The sequence below is a fragment of the Varroa destructor genome, unplaced genomic scaffold, assembly GCF_002443255.2.
Source record: "Varroa destructor unplaced genomic scaffold, Vdes_3.0 BEIS01000006.1, whole genome shotgun sequence".
Classification (NCBI taxonomy): Eukaryota; Metazoa; Arthropoda; class Arachnida; order Mesostigmata; family Varroidae; genus Varroa; species Varroa destructor.
This window is the reverse complement of record NW_019211459.1, coordinates 3,495,671-3,514,115: the sequence shown is the minus strand read 5'-3', so window position 1 is coordinate 3,514,115 and position 18,445 is coordinate 3,495,671. Positions and strand designations below refer to the sequence as shown.

The 18,445-nt window shown below is 43.0% G+C and overlaps 1 protein-coding gene across 5 annotated transcripts in view; it reads right to left on the bottom strand.

The window, feature by feature from the left end:
* Positions 1-18,445, bottom strand: part of LOC111252483 (uncharacterized) — an 81,602-nt gene that overhangs the window by 38,295 nt on the left and 24,862 nt on the right. For all 5 annotated transcript variants that reach the window (XM_022810467.2, XM_022810465.2, XM_022810468.2 and 2 more), the window contains exons 2-3: positions 11,195-11,378; positions 2,798-2,970 (exon numbers count right to left, since the gene is read on the bottom strand). In XM_022810467.2, coding sequence (XP_022666202.1) covers positions 2,798-2,970; positions 11,195-11,378 — 357 coding nt within the window. The remainder of the gene's footprint in view (positions 1-2,797; positions 2,971-11,194; positions 11,379-18,445) is intronic.

Genomic DNA, 18,445 nt, shown 5'->3' with positions numbered 1-18,445 from the left:
CTGCTGCTCGACATGAACAGCAGGGAAAGTCAACGCCAAATGCCGACCAGCCGCAGCGAACTTTAGCAGCGAATATCCGTATTCTCCGCTGCCGCCAGTGCACTGTATCATGCCATTGAGCGATTGTAGCAAGCAAACTGAACGGTTGCCAGGACCGGCGGTTGAGTTGATCTGAGCTAAGGGCTGACAGGACGACCACGACAGGGAGACCGGGAGATGAAGACCGCAATTGCAATGGCTGGCTGACAGCGAGATGGTGTAGTCTGTGCTTCGCTGTCGACACAGCAGCAACAGCAAAAGTAGCAGCTTCGGACGAGGGCGAACACCCTTAGCGACTACCCCACCATAAACCTCAACCCCCAAACCCCAGCTCCCCTCAACGCACCCTCTGGATACATTGGACGGAACTAAAGAGCGTGGGGCCGCATTTGCTGCTGCTGCTGCCAATGCCGCCAAACTGCAGCGACTTCAAAGGCCGGCCATACATGGTCCATTTCTGCTGCTATCGCTGATGACACTGGCAACGCCGCTGTTACCGCCGGTGCTGTCGAGTCGTGGGGAGAAGACGCAACTAAGAGGAACAGAATGGAAACAGCAGAATAGCAGGACTAGCTTGTAGAAGCATCAGTAGCAATCTTTAGATGGGTAGAGGGCCCAGCAGGCAATGCAAGTGGGGGTAGACAAACGGCTGTCGCCCACTGTGTGTTGCGAGCAGGACACTGACGTGGCCCCACCAGCAAAATGATCAGAAGGAGAACCATGACGATGACGACAACAGAGACGACGATCAAAAGTAACCAAGGGCGGGTTAGCAGAATAACCACCGGCGCATAGGATTCAGTCGACTTCTCGTGCCGACTAGAACCGGAAGCTGTCTTGAGCCTGTTAGGGTGGCGAAGTGCTTCAGTTCAGCCTAGGCTCGATCAGCAAGAAGTAATGCTCAACGAATGGCTGCAGATGGTGATGAACTCTCTTATTTTTGTGATGCTTCCCTCTACAAGACTCTTTTCTATTACTATGCAGTGGCTACCGTACAAAACCTACAGAACACATTTATAGAAAAAATAACATATCTATTCGTATGTTAACTAATTCGTAACTAAAAAAGGAAACGCAAAATAACCAACACACAACGTCGGTGAAACAGATGGATCCGAACATGTACGAACGTTCTTTAAAATCATCATATTTAAAAAACTGTTAATGAAATTATGTTTTATCCTTTAGTTGTAAAGCTACAAGATGCAACATCCTTCTAGTCTCAACACCTAATACATATTTATGTATACCACACTATCAACATTCGACCTAACCGAATCATTAGGGATGCCTGGTTGAAAATTCGTGATCCTCAGTGGTTTGTACAAAAATATATTCGTAACCATTTATGTATTCACAGTTATGGTTGTTAGCCTGATAAAGATGACAGCGGTCCGATACAGCGAGTCCATCCATTGCAATAGCCAATTTGATAAGGAGATGTCTAATTTCCCCTACATCTTCTCCACCTGCAATCAGTCATTTGCAGACCACTTCCGCTTCGAGGCTGGGGTCGAACGCGATTACGGATTCATCCTTCCTAGTTGCGACTTGTATCAGCGTGACCACCAATCCAGCAATAGACGTTAGACCTGGGCCTAGAAATGGGGCCTACAAGCTACTTCCTCTCTCGGCCGGTCGGCCGGCTTGCCTGCCTGCCTGCCTGCCTCTCTATCGACAGTCGTAGGAAACTTTTCAAGAGAAAAGAGTGTGATGACAGAGCGATTCTCGGAGGAGATTACACGATAAATCCGAACGTGTGGTTTACAAGTTGTGCCAGACAATCAGGTGCTGTCTTCGATAGCAGAGTTGATGCAGATTTAACTACCATGGTAAATTTAAGTATCTTCTTGAAAAACGAACAAACTACAGTGAAGTTAATTTTGTGACACTCTGATGATTGAGAACGACTATACACGTCACTTTGTTGCAACGATTGCACAGTAAATACGTTACGCGTACCGTACGTGTAAAAACCGCAAGGGTAAAGCGCACCCTACTACGAAATTGTATCACGATGTTATTTATATTCATCTGTTAACTATGATTTATGTTGTTCAGTTACCAACTAGTTCTGTTTTCGCTTGGTAAGAATCGTTTCACGTATTTAATTGGACCTTTCAGACGTCTGCCTAATCAGTCTGCGCAAGCCATAACAGGAATGGGTGGATAATTACGAGAAGGCAAACGTGCGCACGGCACAAGCCTCTATGAATTTCGACAGGCTAACAGCGAGGACGCCTATCACTGTGAAACTTTCTGTAGAGCGCCTAGCTTAGGTTGCCCAATAGAACCGGATGAGCCCGAGAGTCACGAGATATGGCACTACTCTTAAATGATAAAACGGTGCATCTATGTATATTGAATGAATCCGATAATCTCCTCAAGCAAAACTGAAGTTCCGACAGGGCCGGCTAGAGCTTACTGTCCTTGTCTGGACCAATTGGTTTTCCTCACTTATACGGGCGACGAGTGAATCGAATCAGTTTTAATATTTGAACACCGGCACTGTCGCCTCTATTCGACTTGATCCTGCCCAAGCAAAGATAAAAGTAGGACAAATGTACGTACACACACCTTAGCCTATACACATTATGTAGCTTATCTATTACATTGAGCTATCTGGTTAGCTGAGGGTTCATTTTCGAGATAGCCTAATTACTCAATGGAAGGTTCCCGTCTAGTTAAGGTTGAAGTTATCCTTAGCTTACGATACGACCCATAGAATGTTCGAAATTTGTCAAATCGTATTTCTTACCTGAAACCAAATTTTGATCTGCCGTTCCGAAAGGCAGAGCGCATGCGCGATTTCAATGCGCCGCCGGCGGGTAAGATATCGGTTAAAGTGGAACTCCTTTTCCAGTTCGAGCGTTTGGTAACGCGTGTACGACGTCCGTTGTCGCTTCGTCTCACCCATACTATTGACGCCGTCTGTAACAAACAGCAAGAAACAGTTAGGTCGCTTAGCTCACTTAAAATTGGCTAAAAAATCGAACAATAACTGTGTACCACTGTGCTTTTAAAGTCGACTTTATGATGGTTGACTGATTCTGAAGATACAACTCATCCTCTCGTAGAAAACTCTGCCTTAACAGTCTACATTTCATTGAACGCATGACTATGGTTGGATAGTGCAGTTCCGGCCGCCGTCTCCTGGCCCAGCCTCGCGTTTCCTTACCACTGGTTATGATCACAAAGCCCCAATTGCCTAACATTGTTATGAAACAGCAGAAAATGCCAATGTTATAAACCAGACCATCTGGGCAATCATTCGAAACAAATTCAGTATTTTTTTCCCAGCTGTAGACCATAAGCAATCGTTTCGTCTGTCTGTTTTTCGAAAAGAGCGTCCCAGCTGGGGTTCAATGAAACTAATGTTTCACTTCGTACTGCCCAATGCTTCATAAAATAGCAATGTTTTTCAGCGATAACCAGTCAGATACGTATGCAAGCAAACAGCCGATGGAAGGCGACGCGGCAGATATATACGTGTACAGAATTGGATATGGAGTACCGTAGTTTAACGGGCAATTGCATTCATACGGGATATCTTGCAGTGGAGAAAAGTTGCCCAATGAACGAATCGAGCTAGAATCAATTTTGTTATGTTTTTTTTTTTTTCGATTGACTCCCCTCATTTGATTATCTGTTATTGAATCTTACGTTTGCAGGCGGCACACCGGTCGCTTCTAGCTAGTGAAGTGTGATATAACGCTTTCCTTTACATCAATGGCCGACTGCACGAGTAACAGACAATACGATGATCTCGTTAAGCAAAATATAATCCAAAATACCGAACTCGCCCTCGACCGACCCCATCCAATCAGATATGTTCGACGTGCCCATCTCTGCGTCCTATATGACATCGTCCTATATGCTCTTATTCCTCCCTTGACACGCACCCTTTCCTTTTCGTTGCGACCGTCGTCGCTGTCGTAATCCGTTTGTTAGCAATCATCTGTTTCGTCTATTTGAATATGATCAAATATTCAATTGCGGCTGGATCCATTACGGGAAAATTCGATTACTATCGTGTAACATTTGTCGTCTATCGAGTCGCCGACGGATTTGATCTGAAGAAACAGAATCAGTAAAAATTGAGAGTTAAGGCTTGCAAATCCCTTAGAACCGACCCAAAAAGACCATGTTTTTGGTTGTTGGTTCGCTGCGACCTGCAGTGTCACGTTGCGATAAACACAAACAAACAAACAGACAGAAGGCCCGTCGTGTAGCGTTTCTCGCTGACCGTCGTTGTTTTTCCTTCGGTCATCATTTTTATTAGCAATTAAGGGCGAACGAAGGACCAGAAGAAAGAACGAGAGAGTGAAAACTATGGAACCAGCGGCGATCTGAGTGGGCGAGCGGTAGCGTATTTGTGAGTCGAGACAGTCGGCAATGGCGTTGCTGCTGCTGCTACTACTTTGTGCCAGGAACTGAGCAGAGGCCAAAGTCTGAGCGCGAACCGCGAACGCTGCCGCCGTTCGAGTGATCAGAATGAAGAGCTAAAGACTTCTTTCCCAGTTTAGCTGCGGCCAGCCAGATCAGCGACATGGGCAGTATGGGCAGATATCCTAATAATTCCAAATGGGAATCGAATTATGAGGCGACAAAGCAAGTCAGCGGCTTCGGCGGCAGCGACTTAATTCAGTAGCGGTTTCACGTTTCGGACGCAGCTGCTGCCTCCCCATTGTACACACACAGGCATACACGTGTACTCACACCATCTAGTTCGTTTATTGATTCATTTGAACGGAGACTTTTCCGCGAGAAAGATGGGGAAAAGGCGTTCGGATCTAGACAAATATAGAGCGGGAAAGAGAAAACGCCATCAAGATAATGATAATGAACTTGATCATTATCAGTATAGTCGTAGGAGAGTCGATGGCAGTATCAGCGTCCTCGTCATCACCGACGCCGGCAATCTAGGTTGCCGCCGTCGCTTTAATGGCTACTGGCTGAGCGATTAATGGACGAAACAAATAATAAACAATATTGAAACTGATGGCCCCCGCCAGTGAGTCGTCGTACGGCTACAGTGGAAATTCATGGGGAGGGATCAACAAACGACCGTAAATCGAAACGGTAGTACTTCATCGCCAAGTTCAGCGTATAAAAGACGCCGTGACCTTTCTGGCAATAACAGCAGTTGATTTATTTATGTTGTAAAGTATTAGGATAATAGGTTTTCACGATGATGCGGTCCCAGCAGTAAACTTTTAACAGAGTTTGACCATCTCACGACGGCAAAAAAAAACCACCTACCTGGACTGAAAATGCGAGCGGATACAAATTCGAGAACTACATATGAAGCGAAGCAAAAACTATTGGCATTGTTGGGTTATATCATTGTGGTAGGTTTGTTCTCGACTGCTCTAGATAAGGCGTAGAATTGTATTTAGTTCTTACTTTTAGCTGCTACCTTTTCTAGGGAAATAGGGCAAAGCTTCTGACAAAACACAAAAGTAAAATCGAAACATTTTTGTCTAGTCCTAATCGACTGTGCCTACAGCAAGATAGGCAAAACTAATCTGGGTTAAGATCAACCAATGCTCGTCAAAGGGTGAAATATTTGTGAAGTGTAAAGTTGTCTGTCTGAAAACAAATTGATAACGATCCCGACTGCATTTTTTTACGCTCTATATATAACTATATATAGCTAGTAATATATATATATATATTACTAGCTATTGTTTAAAAAGGCAAAAATAACACATAATTGATTAGCTTAAATTAGGCATGTAAGTGTGTATCGTATCACCAAAATTGATTCTCAAGTAATAAAGGCGCTGTACTACTTCACTGCTTCAACCTGGACTAATCAATGACCCATTTCTCGTGTCCAGTTTCTGCTAAGGCCGTATGTTGAGAAACGATGCAGAACAGGGCCGGAAAGTATGATTTACTCTACACAGCTGTTTTTTTCATACGAGTAAATCGAATTTAAGGATCGGGTAGGCATAAACATAAATCTACGCCTTAACCGACCCTCGAGTGACGATGGCGAGCGTAAAGCAATACTTCATGAGCGCCATAGTGTCCCTATGCGCTCTATGTAGTATCGTATGGCTGCAGATTCGGAACACACCGGTACTCAAGTAGCGATTATAGTGCAAGAAGGCTCTTACGCTATACTGGCGGTGAAGGCGTTCGGGTGATAGCACCCCAGGTAGATGTCGCTCTCTACATGGCCATTTATTGAGATACAGAAGCTCCATGAAAGAATAGCTCAAACATAGTAATGGCAGCAGAGCAGCATTATTCGCGATATACGGACATCGAAGAGCTGTTTTATATAAATTGCCTTCAAAAGAAAAGATTAAGGAGAGAATGTCGAAAGGAAAACGGCAAATTAGCATATCTCTTTTGAAAAGAAAGCAGGCAGACAGGCAGGCTTTCAAAACTACGTAGGCAACATGCAGAAAATCAACTCGTTTCTAACTGCGCATAAAATCAGTGTTGTACGGTTGTCCCACTTGCACAGTTGCGCGCAAATAAGCTAGCTCTAATCAAAGATCGCTTTTTGTTTTCTGTTAGTGAATTTAACGCTCCGAGCCTGGGGAAGGGATAGGCCCACAGAACTAAGCAAGGTCGAGAGCCTTCTCAGGGAAGCTTCTCTGACCTACTAAGAAGCTAAGAGTTTGCTTCGCTCACCCAGCTGCAACAAACGTAAGTGCGATACATCTATGCTCAGATGTTTGTTATAGATGCTGGGTGCCAGGCCAACACAAGCCTGCATTCATTCAGCAATTCACAAGGAAAGTACCCGTATTACTATATTTGCTACTACTACATAATACATTTTCCACCTCGAACGATAACCCCAATATAGAAATGCATTGATACCGACGATTGATATGAACGCTGACAGGCAAAGGGGTGAGTGCATCATTGTACGATCTAATTAATGTATAAAAATAATAACTGGTACATTGTTTAATGTAAGCCAACGTCAACGTCAAGTAGACTACCTTTGTGGGGTAAATGTTCCTTACAATTAACAGACCCATATTAATGCCTATGAGAAAATTACTGATCTCGTACAGCCTTTAGTTTTCCAGTATTATAATTTGCTTCCAATATTATTCAATGGAGCTCGCAAGAAGTCGACAGGAACCGATAAGGCCACACAATCCAAATCGCAAAATTCGACTCTGCCCACGTACGCACTATTAATCTATGGCAACATTTTCATTTGTTTTTCCAACTTAGTATCACTGATGACCAAGAAATGCTTTTAGATCGTCTACTATTTTACTTTGGGTCAGTGGCCAATCAGCATCTGGAAACAGAGGGAGAACAAGTCCCCGTATTGTCTGCCACTGTCTTCAACTCGACTCAGCTTTAAATATGGGAAAATTTCCTGTCACATAAAAATTAGCCATAGATCCTATTGGGCTCGATCGAATCCTTGGATAACTACCTAGACATTAGCTAAAAAAAACTGCTAGTGGGCCAGTAGCGAACTTGCTCATCAAAGACGTACATATAACTAGGACTCTCGATACGTTCGATAATATTGGAAAAATCTTGAGACAAACAATAATAAAACCCCACCATTAGACGCCTGTTTAGCCTTTACGTAATTACCTAGTTCGTTTTACGATTGAGTAAATCGGGGTTGACCACGGCATTGTTAAAACAGTGTGTAGCTTACTATTTTTCGTATCGCTTTAGCTTACAACAGCCGTGCGAAGTTATGCCGAATTAGCGACCTTTTATTTCGCAATCCGCAGAAGCAGACCGAAAAAACATGCATCAGCTGATGTTCCGACGGACTAATAATAATCATAATTTTTGATGCAATGATCCAGCACTTTATCGCGCTAAACACACTTTCGAAGAGCTCCTTGTTATCGTCGCTTCTAATCGGTCTGCCCTATACGGCATTCGTCTACGACGTTCGCGTGTCTGTCGAATTCCGTGTGTCGTCTGCATGAGAACACCATTATTTCTCTACTGTATTCGTCACTTGATACTTCAGTTATTTGAAGTATTGCACATATTGCTGTATTATCCTATTTTTTTTCTGAAACTTCATCAAGAGGCTAGATCAGCAGTAGTTAACGGAACACAAACCTATTACTATCATTGTTTCAACATAACATTAATAGAGTTATGTCTATGAGTTTTACAAAGGTGCACGTCCATATAAACAGGCACGTTGAGTCCTAATACATATGGCCGCGGCGAGCATGAAAGCGGCCGTACTACGATGTCTCCTGACCGACTGCGCTAATCAACGAACAAGGCCGATGGCATTGTATTTAAGGTTTGAAGCATAAATCGCTTGTTTTTCCGTCGATACATTCTCTTCACCGCAGCGCTTCGTTTGTCTTGTTTTGATTAATTATCTAAAAAAAAATAGAAGAAAAAGAGGGAAACCGTCAGGTATGTCAATGGGTAGTTACCAAAGTATCATAAGCGCATCATAAGAAGCAAGCATTTTGGCTGACAAATCCCATTATTTTTTCTCAATAGGTGGCGCCTACGTAAACGTTTATATTGTTGCGATAGCTGCCATAATGCAGTTATAGGTCCTCGAAGGTCAAAAACCTACCTCAATGTATTTAAGGACATTTACCATACTTTATATTCTACCAACATCTGGAGGACTCAGCAAGCCATAGAAGATATATATGTTATTGAGAGATATATTTGACTCTATCAACTCGAGAGTTCACCTACCTCGTTACGCATTTTATAGCCGCAGGCTAGGCGAACAGCACACCGGTTTCTTCATTGAGACTTTCGAAGTCAGAGAAAGAAAAGAAGATTGGCTATACTTTATTAACTAACTGGATAGATTAAGGATAGCACCAATGCTACGACAATAAGCCTATGACAACGTGGCTTATTTTCTTGTAAGGCGATATGCACGAGAATCTGCATCTTTCTTCAACCAGCATTCATCGCAATGTTTACTGTCCTAGTCTATTTTGGAAGAGTGTTGTACCAGTAAGTCTTCTAAGCTGCCTTGGAATGAGTTAGGTGTCATCACGTCACTATTCGAGTGTGGTCGTGTCTTCATACAGAAGAAGATAACGGAAGAAGCTAGCTCAGCGAGACATTATCATCTGGACTTGGCTTTTTGTTAATTTGACGGATCGTGAGCTCTGTGCGATCTCACAATAGCACTGGCGACGTAACGTCTCACAAACGTACTGGTGTCGTACACCCATTTGGCAAAACGTGTCTTGTTCCCCACAGATTACAAAGCAATAGAACATACCTATATATTGCTTGCTCTTTCAGTTGGCCAAAGTAGTCTCTTTTTCGTGCATTTGGCTGTCTTTGACAGGCAGCTGTCATCGTCTTACCGTGAACGGAAACTGAGTAGGTCTCACTTCATGGAGCGCAGGCAAAGGTTGGCTAAATATCGAATAATGTACAACGACGATCTTGTAATAAGATTAATCTGAACAAAGAAACTATCGGCAAAATGAGAAGTAGCATTTAACAAACGACCAATTACAAATGCGCGACTGCAACTTGGACTTTGGTTTTTTGTGTCCTGTTATCTTTTTTCTACGGTGGCCGACTCGCAGATAGCCGACTTGCATTCGGTTTCCGAAAAATAATGGACAAACAACGAGGAACAGCCGTCTTGGGAAGACACCAGCATCAAATATGGGTCTGTCTAAACTTGCCTACTTAAAGCTAGATACCTGTCCCTCTGGGTTATTATCAGCAGTCAACTATACTCTGAACTCTACTGTAATATAGTATTATAAATGCTGTCCGCTACGCTGGCGACGTGTATTCTATATGACAATGCCAGTCCGCTGTTGTTCATTCCCGCTTTTCGGGGACGGCGAGAGAGAAGAAAGATTTGTGATGGAGACAAAAAGAAAATTTCATGCCGAAAACCACAGTTCTGCATTGTCGCTGCGCTGCTGGCAGTCAGAAAGCAAGTAGGAGAGATGCCCTTCAATTCAAAGGAACGTCTGTACAGCGCCTCCTGTATCGCTGATGCTGCTGGGGTGGCTGCCTACGCTTACCTATCGTTACCCTCCTAGCCTACGCCATCCAGCTTTGGGCATCGAAGAAAGGGCGGAAAAGTGCATGAGGTAAACGATCTTCGACAATGGGGGGGGGACTACTATGTCGTTTCTGCTGAGCCGTAGCAATGGATGGCATGGTATGGCATCGAACGAGAACGATACGACCACCCTTTGTATGGAGCAACGCAAAAGCAGTAGGCACAAGATAGGAAAACCCAAGAGGGTGATACTATTCTCGTGGAACTCACCGCCAAAAAGAAGATTGCGAAGATGACACACAACCAGGGTCTAGAAAGAAAAGGCTGGGTCGAAACAGTGACAAGCAGCAAAGAAAATAAAGAAGGAGAACAGAGCAAATGCGGAGTTTGGCGACGTGGAGGCGTTGTTTGGGCAGCAGCGGCGGTGGAGGCGGCGTCGCCGACTACGTCTTTTTTCTTTCCTTCCTTTCTTTTCTCCTCCATGGCCATCCGCTCCTTTCGAAACGCCCTCGTAATTTCCAAGTCATGGCTAGGAGAATCCTTCGGAAGAAGACATATGGACCGCAAGTAGGATCAAGGAAACTCGCAAAAATATCTCTGAGCGTTGATTCCCAAAGCAGTCGCCTACAACTGCCTATGCTTCAGCAACAATGCAACCAACACACAGCGATGACACTGCAGCAATGCCGTAAGATATGGGAAATAACTCTCGTATATAAAAGAAGACGCAAGAAGACTCGCGCATTCAGTAATAACATAGATGTCTTCAGGAAAAAAATGGGTTGGCTAACCAAATAAGGAGTATTCGGGGAAATCACGATGTTACAAAACAGCGTGTCCTTTAGCTATAAAGAAAAAATGTGGCTGGATGACTCGCACGCTCACCAAACGCACTATGTACAATGCCGAAAACAATATTCAACCAATATCAGCGGTATCATAGTTTAGAAAGCAATGTAGAAGGTCTTACAGTTTGATGTATATTATCGGTAAATCAGACAAGTAAAAAGGTGAATGTTTGTCGGCTAGGTTGGCCTATGTGTCTAGTCAGTTTCTGATTGATATGATCTAATGGTGCAACGAGCAACATGCGAGAACGGTCATATCAGACACAGGGAATTTTGTTTGATAGCTGTGAGGATGTTTTTGTGCGACCCAAATAGATTAGATACTTACTCTGACCGACGTGAACCTTTCGCATCCAGGGGTAGATCTGAGGTGGCTGAGAGTTGCCGCCGCCACCTGCAGGTGCCGTCGAAAATTTTCGCTCCTCGGCGGACGTAAGGCCCGGAGACGGAGACCGCGTCTCAGGGCTGCTTGGACTTTGCGTGGATGATGCTGAGAGGTCCTGCGGGGACGCCTGAAACAAATCGTGCCAAAGAAATTATTGCTTATTTGCTTTTGCTAGGCAAATAATACTAGACCAGACAGACAAGTAAGTAGAGCACTTCGAATCTTAAATTGTTTTTAAGTCACGTGCACTGTATAAACATACATGTATATAATCCACTGTATGATGCCTGTGCTTCTTCTAGTTATATACGTGAAAACAATCAACACCGATAATAAAAAATACCTCTAAGTTGTGGGTAAATGTATTTATCGTTTCGAGCAGCCAGCGTTCGATGCTTTCTATAGTATTGTTAAAGCTACGTATCGCTTTTTTACAGAAATAGCAGGTCACCAAGAGATCGTTTTATGAAGGTTAGATTTCAGGTTTGGGGAGATCAGAGTGTGACCTAATTCTTCACTTGCGGGCAGCCATAATCTGACTAAAGTTAACATAGTTTTCTAACATTTGACGTAGTACACGTTATGGAATCACCAAATCGAAGTTACCTTAACATTGTCTGTCTTACCTATATATTATTTGTAACGAAACACTTGGCCCAAAGAATGTGCTAGCAACTCGTTATGACCAACGCGTGGTGGACCAATATTTAGTTAGCTATGCTTTTGATACGGGCCAGGCTACGCCCGATTACATACATCTCGTCCCTTGAATAGAATTACAAAAGGGCCTGCGAGCTTGCCTTATTGGATTGTGCATCACGGGAAGTTTCGAAATTCGGTACTAGCGAATAGCTTGTTTACTAGTGATCCATCAAACGTTCTTCGAGAATGTGAAACAATATGAGAGCAAGCAAACACAAATGCTCGTTTATGCAAGTTTATCAAGTTTCAAAAAGGGAAAACAAATAAAAAAAAAAAATATTATATATCTTTTTACCCTACAGCTCTAGAAACGATCTAGAATTTTGAAATGATACTGCTTTACCGATACTCTGACAATACGTATATTTGATTTTTACAAAACATGGCAAAAACCGTACCTAGCGCTAACCAAAAAAAAAAAAGATTTAATTTTTCATTTAATTATGCTTATTGTGGAACTCGTAGATACTCTAGCTACGTACAACTCGTCTTCAAGCCGACCAACTTCAATAGAAAATACGTATACGAATGAATGCGCCGAATAGCATCAACAGTAGAGAAGCAAACGGCTTTACTAAAGCTTCGTCTTTTCCTACGTATTGAAATCAACCTAACTCTTATTGTTGCCTGTCTATAGAACAAATAGTATTGTTTTGGCTTTCCCTCAAAAGCATTACCTCTCCATGTCAGAAATCATTCTCGTTATATCATTTCCGTCCGGCTGTCTGGACAGATACGAAGATTTTGCCTATCTGTTCTTGCCTTTTTTTTTTTTTCTTTTCTTCTATTATATTTTCGTTGTCGATGTCGTCTCGTGTAGTAGGTAGATGGAAAATAGGAGCCTGTAGTGAATCGCCAGTTGGCTTCCTGCACAGGACATTTCTATTGATGAGAAGCAAGAGTCGCCTGCCGAGATCAGCTCTTGAGCAACTGTCCAATTTATTTTTGTTCGTTGATTTTTCAGCACTTTCGTTCGCCTGATGTTAGCTATAGAACAGCATCGTGTAGCTACATTCGCGATCCAATCGTGTGGACAACGCCAGCTCCATAATTTAAATGGCACTAGGGACGCCACTATCGCAGAGAAAAGAAAAGCCAGCGTAAGTGTGTGGCAAGGAAAAGGGCAAACCAATCCCCACCAGTGAGCGGTGGGGATCATCGTGATCTTCATTATCCGCTTCCTCAGGCTCGGCAGGACAAGAAGGAAGGAACAACCGAGGGTTGAGTCAGTGACTAGGAATCGGAATTGCTCTCGTGGCATTGGAATCAGTGGCGGCGCGCTAGCTTCATTGGGGAGAGAGAGTGAGAGCGAAGCTAAGAAGGAAAAACGGGCCATTGGTCAACCTGATGACAAGCTATTGGCAACGCGCCGGACGGCAGGACAGCTATCGTGAAATTTACAATTGAAGACGAGGCAGGAGTGAGAGCAAATTGTAGGGATAAACGAATAGACAGGATGCCCATGTGTCCGATGTGAAGAAGTCTATGCGGCGGCCATGGGCACATCCTTACGTGATCGCCGACCAAGCAGCTTTACTGCTGTAGGCAATGGTTTTTATGCCCCATTCCGTTGCGAGCGGACTACTTCACCAGTTTCATCCGGACGGACGGACGGACGGACGGACGGCTTCGACCACCAGCGAATCGGCCGATCCAACAACGAGCACAACAAAGTAACCGATGAGATCAACGCAATGCTAGCTAATTGTGCAACATATTAAGCCAGACAGCGGTGGAAAGCCCCCGTCGGATAGACAAGGATTCACTGCTCTGCTGCCGGTAGATGGAGAGCAATGAAAACAGAAAAAATATGAGGTAACATCGAAGATTTGCTCCATGCGATATGGAGCTCAAGGGAGCAGAACTGCGAGAACCGCTCTCTTTATCGTTTACATTTGACAGAACAATAGGAATGGCAGCGCTACTAGTAGAACTGTCAGTCAGATATCGGACTAATGACCACGGTAAGGATAGTCGACGATGTATCAGTGTGTATCGGTACTACAACACAATATGCTACCGAGCTAACAAAACACATTTATTGCTATATTGTACATATACAACATCAAACCAATATTATTGCATGAGCAATTCATGACCGTTGCCCGAGGGACAGTGCCTATAGTGTTAAATTGCAGGGCATGAATGAGCAAAATACATGTAAGCGCGTCAGTCATCATCACTGAGCAACATTAGACAGGAAGCTGATCAAGCCAGCCGACGAGAAAGAGAAATTACGGCGTGATTTGATCCAGCCACGTATCCCCTAGCCGCTCTAAACAATAATAACGTCAGTCAGTTTAATAGAGAGCGAGAAATACTATTTTGGATCGTAGAGCTGGCGGCGTATTGCAGAACATCAGCCGAAACAGCTCTTGATACCGCTGCTTTTGCCACGACAACCGCTGGATGCTAATGTTATTCAGCGCGCCAGCACCATAGCAACGCTTTGCTAACCAACGGTATATCGGCGAACGCCGTCCCAATGCGTTTGGCCTCCTGTGTTCGTACTGACGGCAGCGCCCAAATCGGCAACAACCTCCACGAATATGTCTCTGTAAACTGCAACAACAAAAACGACGACCCTCTTTCTTGCCAAGGCCTAGCGACGAGAAAATGACTGGGGGCCAGCCACCAGGATGGTTGTATATCGTCAGGCAACGGCCGCCTGTTTGCCAGCTGTAGTCGCCGTACCGTAGAGTAGCCTGGCAAGATGGAAAAGTCAAAGATGCCTCTAAGCCATCCGTTCCTAAGCTTCACACTGGTGACGGCAGGAATAAAGAGGAAGGGAACCTATTTATTTGATTTACGCGCTCAAATGTCATGGCTATCCTCGAGTGTGGCTTGGCTCCTGCGCCAGCAGCGGTCATAGATACATAGTACATGCAGTCGACAAATATGCCTGATCGCCACCACCGACACGGAGATGAATATATGAAAATTCACGCTTGTGCTGGAACAGCGTTCTCAAGCACTGCGTTGAGGAGAGCATTGATATTGTTTAGATATTTATATAAAACTGTCAAAATAATACTTACTGATTGAATGTAGAGCGTAACACCCGTAAGCTTTGATATTTGCCTGAACGCGGCCTCGCGTTCGCTGCTAACTGGGTATCTTGTTTAGACCCAACAGAGTAATGGGACTTCTTAGTCTATAGCACAATAAGAATGAGTCAATCGGGCTTGATACAGGTCAAATCAGGTGTGGGTAATTTCTAAAAGTATGCCTTTCTTGTAGCTTTGCACCTGATCCAATCCATCTAAAATATATTTGCGGAATATCTTATTATTTAAATTCCTTATTATTATTTTTTGTTTATTTATTATATTATTTAAATGCCCCAATTGCATGATCTATTATTATACATTGTCGCATCTCATTAGTCCGTCTTTAGTTTGATTCGATTCGCATATCCACTGTCCACAAAAACGTCTTATGTAAAAACGTCTTACGATTTCCTCATCAGCTTGTGTGTGCGAAAGGAAAGCATGTAAACTTAACTAACTTAGACTCTATGCGTATTGCGGGTTAACTTTGAATTTTGCTTTCCACCCAATATTAGTTTAAGTAAAAATACAGCATATTCGGACCAATTTAATTACTACAATCAATAGGCCATCTAATTGTCGCATATCGTAACATATAAAGAAGAAGTGTCCCCCATCTTGTATAAATATGTATACAAACTAAGGGGTTTTTGGTCATGCTTAGCGTTTTGCGATACTTTACTGTATCACCTGCCACACTGACGCCGCCTAAATAGGATTATTCTAGTGACACTCCAGTCCGTCGCAATGAAAGCGAAGTCCCTCTGGCCGGACGAAAGTCGCAAATCTTGCAGGCTACCTTTAAAAACGGTTTTCTAAAAACCGTCCTACGGCCACTAAGGGCGCAAGTACGCTAGGACAAGTATTATTAAACTGCTTCATAAACAGGCGGATAGATAAATCTGCTTACTCCTGCAAATATTAATGATGCGTTTCATCGAAAGAAGTTAACAATTATTTTAATTTGCATGCCATCGTAACTACATATAAGGGTATCTATCGAAATGTTGGCAAGAAATGTACACGGCTTGCTACTTTTTTTTTTTTACTTGGAATTAGCTTCACTCAGTCGTGATCCGATGGAAAAGTAACATAGAAGGCACTGTCGGATTATTACAATTGACGGCATTACTGTTATTATTTAAGCGACATTATTAAGAGTCGTGTTAAAAATTTCGCAGCAAAAAACAACCATCGTGATAGTAAATGTCTACACGTATGCATCTGCTATCAGATGTTGTGGTAGCGAACCCAGACAGGAGCTTCATCCACGTTACGGGATCAACAAAGTCTATGCAACTTCAGCCACTACCAATACGTGTACGTCGTGCTAGTCTTTTCTATGTTTCGCTTGATCGCCATTTACTTTCACACTATCTCGTCATCTTATTTCTTATTTATCGAGGCAATCGTCTTCTTTTTCCTTTGCTCTATCATTGACTGATTTTCTCTCGTCTAAGCTGACATGATGCAAAGACATATGGCTGATCCCCGACAACTGGGCCCGTAGTGTCACGTACATCGACCAGGAGTCTCGTAGCTGTCGAAACTTGAGTGGGGAGATTGAAACGGGAAATGAAGTTAACGCAACGACCGTCGACGAACTTCCCTGCTCGTGATACATTGTAATTTTCGCTTTTTTATTTCCCTATGTTTTTGTTTCAGGATAAAAATATTGTTCGTCATTAATAGGTCCACGATCAGGATCGGATTCATTCTTCCAGAGAGAGCGTGCCTTTGCGGACTTACTGGGCTATTACTCAGTAAACCTAGTTGCTTGCTGCCTTTGGCATAGAATATAACGTAGTTATAATATCGGCGACCCACAATCGTCCCGTAATTTCATGGAACCGCTTTCCCCTGTTACGAATTTTAGTTCTAGACCAATATTATTATTAATAGATGCTTCGAGTTGATGCAAAGGGATTCATCCAGTTCTGTTCATACATGCAGCTGATATCAATCTTTTTACTAGGAGAAAGAAAAAACGATATCGAAACGCAGAGTTTTTTGTTGAAAAGTATAAATTTAATAATTTAAATAGGTGTCCCTAAAAAAAACTATAACAGTATTTAATATACAAGCAAGCATTACCTACGTTTACATTCGCTTCGCCCCATGAAGACCACTAACACAACTAAATGAAAATTATACAGAAAATTTTGTTTTATACCAATTGTATATACCTCAGTCGTTCAAATCCGTATCGAAATTCAATGCGCGTATACCATCGTACTTCAAATCGTTAACAAAATGCTCAGATTCAATCGTTGGACTTCAATGTTGTTTAGGTCTTTTCTGGCATTTGGAGCTTTGGTAAAAGGGATACACGAATACGGAAGTTACGGTAACAAAGGTATCAAGGTGTTCTGAAAAAAAAAAAAAGGAGCAACATTAAAAGCATTCGACGACTATAATAACGCCTTACTTCTTATAGTTGAAAAAGATGCTGAGAATGAACTTGCTTTTTAACCTACATCGTTGTACCGGTCTTCAGCTTGGGTTCACCTTTGTGATGATGGTAATTTGGTACCCACGTCATAGGCGCGCACGCAGGTCTCGTTATCTGTAATGACATGTTGAAGCATAATCGACCCTTCCTGTAGTGCGTTAAGGTTGTTCTGAGACAGTCTGCATTGCTTTGCATTTTTTTGGAATTCAGAGATCCTTAAGTGCTGAGCCTTCTCGCCTATGAATCATCCAAATGGTCCAACACTGCTTGTGTCTTATGAGTTGCCTGAGCGGTGGTTCTCCAGCTTGAATTATTTCGTCTTTTTAACACAATTGTACCTTTTAAGCATGACTGTATTAACAGAATTGCCTTCACGATGTTCCCATCCGTCGCGAAAGCTCTAGTACCATCTGTTCGCAAGTTTTGTTATTAAACGCATTTAGTAGTGTTTGATTTCTGCCCAACGTAAAGTACGATACAAGCTCTTTAATAGCTTATTTTCGCTGTCAAAAAAAACAAACTCATGCAGTCAGACACTTGCCAAATACGGGCTGGATATTTTTCAGCACTTCTCATCAACCCGGCCGGAAATGACCATGATTCGGTTTCAAAACTTAGGTAGGCTTGTTATATGATTCGGTGAGCACTACCTATTCTATACTGTCGAGTCATATCAGACATAAATGACGGGTTATGAGGTTAATTGAGTCGAAACTTATATACATATACATTTGCCATGAGAGTGGATCAGGAAATCATTCGCACCTGCAGATCTAGGGAGGAGAACACATTAGCCACCCATTGTTCTTGGATGGGATCTTTTTTAGTTCTGTAGTTGAGAAGTTGCGGAACTGCCACCAAGGAAATCAGGTCTATTTAGACGAAATTCGAGCTGTAAATCTGCGTGGGGCAGCGCTGCCCTCTAATATTACGGCCAGTAACACGGACCTTACTAGAAAAATGCAAGGATTCCTTTATATGCTGTTGGCT